Genomic DNA, 8,674 nt, shown 5'->3' with positions numbered 1-8,674 from the left:
TCCAACACTTGCCTCACCTGGCAGCTTAAAGGACATGGCTATTCATGAAATTCTACTAGCTACTCAGATTTTTTTTTCTCCCCTCCCTCTGCCAACACAGTTTTATGATTATGTATCAGACCCACAGTCCTGTCGTGGTTGTAGAAGGACCAACATGAAGGACTGGTGCCTCTTTCCGCATACGTTTCACAACAAATAAATAAACATCTGTATGCAAACACAAGTATTTTAACACATTCAGTCCAATTAACTGAACCAAGCTGCCTGTAGCATGAACGCTGACAATCTGAAAGATTAATCCAACCTGTTCATTATGTATTTCAACATATATTACAACAGTAAAGCACTCACACACAATATTATCAGGAATAATGCTGTAACTGGATATTTTCAGGAGAGCTTTGCAAGGCTAGATGAAGGATTCTTCACTTGCTTAACAGTGTGTTTTTACAAGCTAATTTTCCATGTTATCTTTCTAGCACTGACTTTTCAGGCTGTTTGACCTCCGCTACACTATACAGCAGCACTGCCTAAAAATATTTTGTAGGGAGAACGCAGATGCGTTACAGATGGAGAGGAGAAGGGTGCAACAGGAGAATACCTGAGAATGCTTGGAGACCCAGTGGCGCAAAACATTTAGGACGCGATTTGTGGCTGCTCTGCGTATTATGAACTCTTTGTCGCACATGCGTTCAGAATTGTTAAAACCTGTGCGGAAAAAACACACATTAAAATTAATGGAGGCAGCAAAAGTTTGAATACAGTATGAATAACTTCGGTAAACTGAAAGCTCATAGAACATTTATGTGCAATAAAAGAAAAGATGCCTATATAGACTTTCAAATATGACCATTTAGACTACTGAAGTTCTGCAAGATCAGTAGAATACAATGCTGTCCATCATAACTAATACAGACACCTCCTTGGGTCAGCATTCAGTTTTAGCAAGATGAAGAATATTTGCCTGCATCATTAACATCAGGTCTCCCTCCAGTATGGAAGAAAATAACAGCAAAAACCAGAACCAGACCAAAACTGTACAGGGCCGATAATCAAGCAGATTACAGAAGGAAAGTGAGTATCATTTAGAAAGGGGAAAGAGGTAAATTTCAGAAGTGGTAAAGAAATAGGGGACGACAGTACTTTAAACACAGAGGAGAAGAAGCTAAAACCAAGAAATGTTCCTTTGTAAGAGCAGTATTGTACTAGTCAGCAGAGACTGTTCAAATAAGCTATTTGGTTTTTTACCACTGGGGTGACAAGAAAGTGGGAAGGTATACAGAAAACACATTTACACCCCAGATGCCTGAAAACAAAGATTTGCCAACTGCAGCATTTCCCCACACATCTTATAAAGACAACTTTTTTTTTCAGTCAGCAATGTTTACTTATAAAGAAAGGATTTTAAAAACAAACAAGAAAGTTTCTTCCTATATTCACACTATCGCTTCTTTCTCTTCTCATTCTGCTTTAGCTCTATCATAAATACAATCTGTATGATGAAATAATGATTACGTTATTTTAATAATAATAAAATTATTACATTAAAACCCCAAAGTTTAAAAAAAAATTGATAACTGAAGATAGGCCTGAGAAGTTTACATTTTTCTAAGTTTCTGTTAGATTTGATCGTACACTGTGCTGCTTTCAATTTCACTCGGTGCAGAGTCCAAGGAACAACTAAAAACACCCTTCCATATGACCAGTACTTTACTATTTTTTTGGCATAAAAGCTGTTCTAAAGCCTGTGTATTATTATAAATATCAAATGCAGATTAAACTTGTATTTATTCTGTGAGAAACTCATTGGAGGTATTCTTAGAGGCTAGTATTAGTTTTGCTCTATTTTTATTAAAGACAATCCAAAAAATCCAAATTGCTGCTCTATATTTTTGGAAAGATAAGCAGGAAAAGAAATTTAACTGCAGTCTTACATCTTTTACTGCAAGTTGGACCCCAAACCACAAATGTATTTTCTGTGCTTATGTTTCATGGAAGTTTTTTAAACTATGGCATATTACACTGTAGTTGACATCTAAGATTCAATATCAAAGGCAGTTTCATATTAAAACATATTCAGGAGTTTCCTTGCCCATAAACAGCAAAGTACACAAAATCTCTGAGGCTTTACTCAGTAAAATGTAACCTAGGCAACATTTTGTGTATTCATTTTTTATGCCTTTCACAGTTAACCTCTTGCAGAAGCAATTAGGCATACACATTATAAATTGTTCAATTAGCCACAACTGCAGGAATGAAAGTCACAATGAAAGTTATATATTAAAGCAGTGGAGTCTTTAACAAACTAACATTAAGGAAAAAAAGTTTCAGTAAGCTAGAAGGAAAACAGAAAGAAACCTACAGAGTTTTCAGTTAGCTGCAAAAAGAACAAAAAGAGCAAGAAAGGAAAAAGGAAAACCTCCAGAGACCACTTCAGCAAACTTCTATGGTCCTCAGAATTTCATCAGTTTTTAAGCAGTAATTAGCTTGTTGTGGAGAATAAGCAAGATGTTCACTCAGATTCACATTGTCAGTACTTAATGTTGATGTCTCGAACCTATAAATGGAGATCTCCAGTTTTGTAAGAAAAGAACTTAGCTGAACATAGATGTACATGTGAATTTAATTCCAAGTGGGTGATTCATTGTACATCTTCAGGTACAAGACTTCAAATAAATAACCAAATTTATTTCACTTTTAAAAGCAAAATACATTTTTTTCAAAATAAAATGGGAAATTTATTAACTCCATTCTGACCTTGTTTTTAGACACCAAACAACTCGGAAAGCCAGGATGTGTTTCCTTCTTTCTTCACACAACATTTATAATTTATTGTTCTTTACAGAAACAAAAAAGAATCCACAAGTCCTCAAGTAACACTCACTGTCCAAGACTCAAATCTGCAGATTGATTTTGAAGAAGATCGTGTTTATGACATTTTCTTGTGGAAATGGAATGGAGTGGAATACTGTTCTCTGTATACTGGCTTAGCATCCTTCCATTTGGATGTCTGGCTTTACCTCACGGTTTTCCCTCAGGACTTGTTCTGAGTAACAGTAGCCCTCAGGTAGGCTCCACATTCAGTGGCTTTGACAACAGCTCAGCAGAGTTAGGCCTTAAGCCAGAGCCAGTTATGCTGGAGAATAATACATGGAGTCCTTGGACCTTCCTGAGGCAACTGAGGATGGAGCAGGACAAAGCTACTGGGCCTTGTACTGGGACTTCAGAAAAAGAAGCCTCTGCCTCTGTTCCTCTTCTACGATCTACCATGCTATTTCCAAAGAAATGCTTCTGCACAGACACGGAAGGAACACAGGGCAGTTCAGGACAAAGGGACTGATTATACTGCCACTTCAAAAACTGGTGACAATGTTCGGGGCAATGCTGGAGACCTGCACTACAACAAAGATGAAGAACTGCCCCTCAAGAAGACAGAGGTATGCAGTCATCATTGACCGGTGCGGAGAGATCTGCAGAAGCGAAGCATGTGATCTTCTCTAGGTCTACATTGCAAAGTGTGAGCCTGTTGAACGGTGTTTAGCATGCTGCCGGCTCTCAGCTTTTCCATCCTGAACTGACTTGTAACTGAAGCGGGAGCCAGGACTGACAGCATGCAATAGAGATGGTTACCATCCACGTCATTAAAATGCCCAACAGGCATAGATTAGTCTCAAAATTAGAAGTTATTTAATAACTGCTACTGTTCACTAAATAAGCTTAAGTGGATTTATATACATGATTTTTTCATTAAAATTATAGACAAGAGCCACCATTTTTGATCTATTCACCCATATATCAGAAGACTATATAAGTGTGAAGTTATACATAGATAGATACCAGCAAATCTGTTCAAAACTAATGTGTCAGCTCCCTTCCAGTCAGTATAGCAACACCTGAAAACCCCACAATTTAAAGCGCTGGATTGTATCATTCCTGATACTAAGAAAATTATGTCATATCATTAACCTAAAGAAAAGTTAGTGAATATTGAAGGTGAATGCAAAAGAAATCTCAGTAGTTCTTACTGTCACTGAATAGATCTTTTCATTAACCAAAAGGTGAAATCATGTAAGAGAAAAGGTACTCAACATTCAAATTGCACAGAAGAGCAGTATTAATTTCAGGATCTCACAAAACTCAGAAAAAATAGAAAAAATGTCAGCTGCAAACAAGTAAGATCAGTAAGCATTGTTGCTTTTTGGTCTTCTAACTTTGATAGGAAAGCCTAAACAAAACACTGAAAAAAACCCCAATAAAACCTTATTGCCACAGCTGCATTAATACAGAAGCAGAAACATGCAAAACCAAGTCCTTGGCTAGCATTAGTTTTCCTCCTCCTAACTTTCAAAGCCATGTGGACTTTGGGACAGAGACCGCAAAGGGGAGATAATCAGACTAAGATCTGATGAAGCTACTACAGGAGCTATCTAAGCAGGCGTCAGTGAACTTTGATGGTGCCATCAGTGTTTCCTGCACTTTTCACAGTGCAAATTCCTCCTAATGCATCGGCTTTACTGCTGCTCCTTACTTCCTCCTCTCTCTTTCTGCCCGTCTAATCCTCTCCTAATATAAATCCAAACAAAACCCCGAGCCACGATGACACCTACAACTATCCCATATGCATAGCCTACTTGTTTATGCATATTTTAAAGAGCCCAGTATACAACCTTATCTGGTTCTGCAAGTTCATGTCGCCACTTGCAGATAACCCATGTGTCTGCTGCTGTCCATGCTGCAAAAGGTAGCCTAAGTCCCCTCCAATCCTGTCTAGTATTGCAACAGGTAACAGTGGTGCTAGTCTAGCAGGAACTTCAAGCTATCTCGCCTACTGCAAAAAAACAGGTGACAGCCAGAACCTTGCTGGGCCACACATCACCTGCTCCGCCTGTCCATATGTAAGTGTGAAACTGGACCTGCACTATGTGACTGCACAAAGTATGCAATACGAAATTTTATCATGGTTTAACCCTGGTAGGCAGCTAAAAGAAAGGGTGCTGACCCACAAACTAGAACTGGGAACCGAGGCTTCAGGTCAGATGTTGATCTGCAAGGCACAAGGGTTTCATCACACCTCTAAGGCATATCTCAGAGACCATCCTACCCAACAGTTTCCAGTTAACCTTTTAGCATTGCTGCATCTGCTCTATTATTCCCCATATACTTTTCCTACCTATTTGGGGGCTAGGAACAGTTTTTAACTCTGATTATGCAGTCCCTAGCACAATATCATTCCTGTTCATGACTTGGAGGCACTCTTAGCTATGTAGGCTACAAACCTAGGTGAGTTGAAAGATTAACGAAATAGCCATATCTGATCAGATAAAATTTCATCTAGCTTGGTATCCAGAAGCAAATGCTTGCAGAAAGAATCTTTAAAAGGAGCAATTTTGAAGTGGTCCTTGCCATAGTGTGTTATCCTTGGCATTGAGCAGTTTGGGGGCTAACTACAAACTTTACGCTCAAATCAGCGGGAAAGTAGGAGTGATTTCTTCTAAGTTCATCTTCACTGTGGTTCCAGGAGAGGAGAGAGGTGAAAGGTCCCATCTAGCAGGATGCCAACCTTTGCAATATTTTAATTAGGATTCTGGATGGAACTGCCCATATCCGGACCCCACAGTGAAATAACCCGAAACACTCCGTGGTGAACATCTGTTTCTCTCCTGAAGGAAGCAATCTCTCTACATTAGAAATATCAGCAGTATTTCTAATCATTAATCATCTTACTGGGCAGCTGCTTCAGTGAGTGCTACTTTCAAGTTATGTTTTTCCTCTGTATCTGTTGAGATTAATATATTCTGCTTCCACAAATAGTTACTTCGCGTAATGGTGATGCAGAACTTTTACCACAGACTGGCAAACACAATGTTAACCTGCCAGCATTGCTAGTTTCAGTGAATTACTTCTTTCAATATAATTTAATCACTCTGTTCATGTACTTGTCTTCAGATTATGTTATGCAAAATCCAGTTTCACCTTCAGATGTTTTTCATATGTGCACTATAATCAAAACTAATATTTTTATAGCTTCCACTATCACCAAAGATTCAAAAAAAGGTGCTGAAGTGACATAAATCTCAACACCTGCAGACGAAAACAGATTAAATTATGACAATACCTTGTACATAGAGAGCTCTTCTTATGTGAAAGTCTAAAGCACTTTTCAGTGGTAGATATCATTATCTATCCCATTCATAAAGCAAAAAACCACAGGCAATCAATGCCTGCAGGTAGGATGTGTCAGTGTTTCCACCTTTGGAGCTACTGCACTCAGGACCAGATCCAAAGATCTCATCACATGTCAGTGTGAGACAGAGAACAGACCCTCTCATCAAAAGCTACTAAGAAGTCCCTATAGCAAAATCCTGCCCTGCTTTTTTTTGTTCTACTGAACAAACCTGACTCTACCAGCAATTTACATTATTTCCTCTTTAAAATTCACCTCACCGAAGAGGAACATTTGTATTATGTTAAATTCTGCACTGTACATTGTAAATAAATTAAATTATGCACATTTGCTTTTCTGTTTAAGATGTCAAAAACTCTCAGTCCAGTTACAGTAACTGTATTCTCTGTATTTTGTTTTTCTGTATTAATACAGCAGCAATTGATTCCTGACCACAGTAATTAATTTGTCAAAAGTTTTGATGATACATCTATTTTTAAGGGTTTATCTACACAAAAAATCATTTCCGTTCACAGGATTTAGGGCTAAGTTTTTTGAAGTTATGAAGAGTGACTTCAATAAGTTTCTGGTGTTTGTCTTAGCGAAAAAATTTCAGAAAAAGATTTTATGTGTCAGTTTCGCTGAAATACTCTGGAATCATGCACTGAAGCTGCATTAGCACCTAACATAGGAGAAAATTGCACTCCAGCCTTTGAGGAGGTCACAGCAAAATCCGCAGAGTCCCAGGGAGGTGGAAGGGGAACATTCATGGTTCACAAAACAGATGACAAATAATCAAAAGACGAGTAAAATGTAGTTCTCTGTCTTGTGTTTTTTTCCTTTCTTCTGATAAATATGCTCATGAGTTGTAGGCTAGTTTCATGATTCAGCCTGGCTCAAATCCTGAAAGCTTAGGCTTGGCCTAGCAACACATCAGTGTTACTTTCTGACGCCAGGCTTGGAGCAGAGCAGTTTTCATCCACAGCACAAAAAAACTAATTATAAGAAGTTTTCCTTGACATACCTAAAAAAGTTCAGATGACTGTTTGAAGATACCCATCTTTAATGGTCATACATTCTCAAGCAAGTAATTTGGTTTCACACGTTTTCACAGAAATGTGTCAGAGAGCGAGTAGCCTCATATTGATAAGAAATCTAAACTGCCAATGATTCTGCTCTCCTTTTAATTTCTTTAATTATGATATCAGGTTGCCGTACACTAGACAGCTGAAGAATGGCAGAGCTGGAAAAGAAGACCATATTAACTGAGATTAAAAGAAGTATAAAGATGATGAACTCCCACTCACTGCATACAGAATAGCATATCTGATCAATAATACAGTTCTTCCTCTTTTTTTTAGTAATTATCAAATGTAAATATTCAGATTTATAATGGAGCAGGTCATATGAGCAGTCTGAGGCTTGAAAGTAGGAGCTATCAAGTCTAACCATGATCTTTGGGCTACCTCAGTTTAAGAAAGAGGCATATGTAATTGTTCACTATGCCAGGGTTTGGGTTTGTTTCACAAAGGGTTATAAACTCATACAGCATCAGAAGAAGTGACTACTAAAAAGCAGAAGAAGTCAAGTGTCCAATGCATTTCAGGCTTTTCATTTCATTTTCACTGGTCCTTGGGACATATGAAATCATTTTATTCTAAGAAACATGCCGCTGAAAATCCCTGTTGTAACCACCCACGTCAGAAATAATTCCAAGTATGTGTTTGATTCTTCTGCCTAAAGCCTCTGCCACAAATACACTCTAGCTATCAAATCAAGTCAAGGGATTATAGTCTTAGTAAGGTAAATCCCATGGATTCACATGCACTAGCTGAGGTACAATAGTGTAACACAGATAGAGCTGTAGTGACTGTGTTTAATTTCTGCAAAATATGTAAGGGAAAGTTTGGTAAACTATTTTTAAATGACTCTTGCTTTAGAAAGGCTTTTTCTAATCAGAGCAGTTTAAAGAACACAACATTGAGATAAAGCAGTTATGTCATGATAATGCTGTAAACTTGAACTAAATCCAGAAGTCTAAAAATATATCAGTCCAGCAAAATAATTTTAGTTACATGGATGGGAAAAAAGAAAAGTGTCTAAAGAATATGCTTAAGATCAAGATATTATTCTAACTCCTAATAATAACATTAAGGTTGCTCTGAGAATTATAATAATCTATGAGATTATATGGTCGAAATATGAGTACCACAAAGAATGAAAATATTCCTTTAAACTCAAAGAACTCTTCAAATGTGAAAATCTGTCCTTTAAAAATCCTTAAAAACAGGGTTACTTTTATAGATATAACTGGCACACACAGTCTTGGGATTTCTGGTTTTTTAATAGACATAATATGGTCTCTCTCAGGAGACCATATCAGAGTCTCACACTTAAAAGAAAATCTTTAAAAATTGCTAAACACTGAAAACATACTTGCAGTTAGCATTTTTGTATGTCATAACCACACATGGAATGAGTATATGTAGCTTTAGACTAGCGCTCTTCGTG

At 37.5% G+C, this 8,674-nt stretch overlaps 1 protein-coding gene across 1 annotated transcript in view; it reads right to left on the bottom strand.

The window, feature by feature from the left end:
• Positions 1–8,674, bottom strand: part of RASGRF2 (Ras protein-specific guanine nucleotide-releasing factor 2) — a 171,505-nt gene that overhangs the window by 30,686 nt on the left and 132,145 nt on the right. The window contains exon 19 of the mRNA XM_009331784.1: positions 602–708. Coding sequence (XP_009330059.1) covers positions 602–708 — 107 coding nt within the window. The remainder of the gene's footprint in view (positions 1–601; positions 709–8,674) is intronic.

This window comes from Pygoscelis adeliae, unplaced genomic scaffold, assembly GCF_000699105.1.
Source record: "Pygoscelis adeliae isolate BGI_AS28 unplaced genomic scaffold, ASM69910v1 Scaffold19, whole genome shotgun sequence".
Lineage (NCBI taxonomy): Eukaryota > Metazoa > Chordata > Aves > Sphenisciformes > Spheniscidae > Pygoscelis > Pygoscelis adeliae.
Note: the sequence above shows the minus strand (reverse complement) of the source record. Positions and strands in the feature narration are given on the sequence as shown.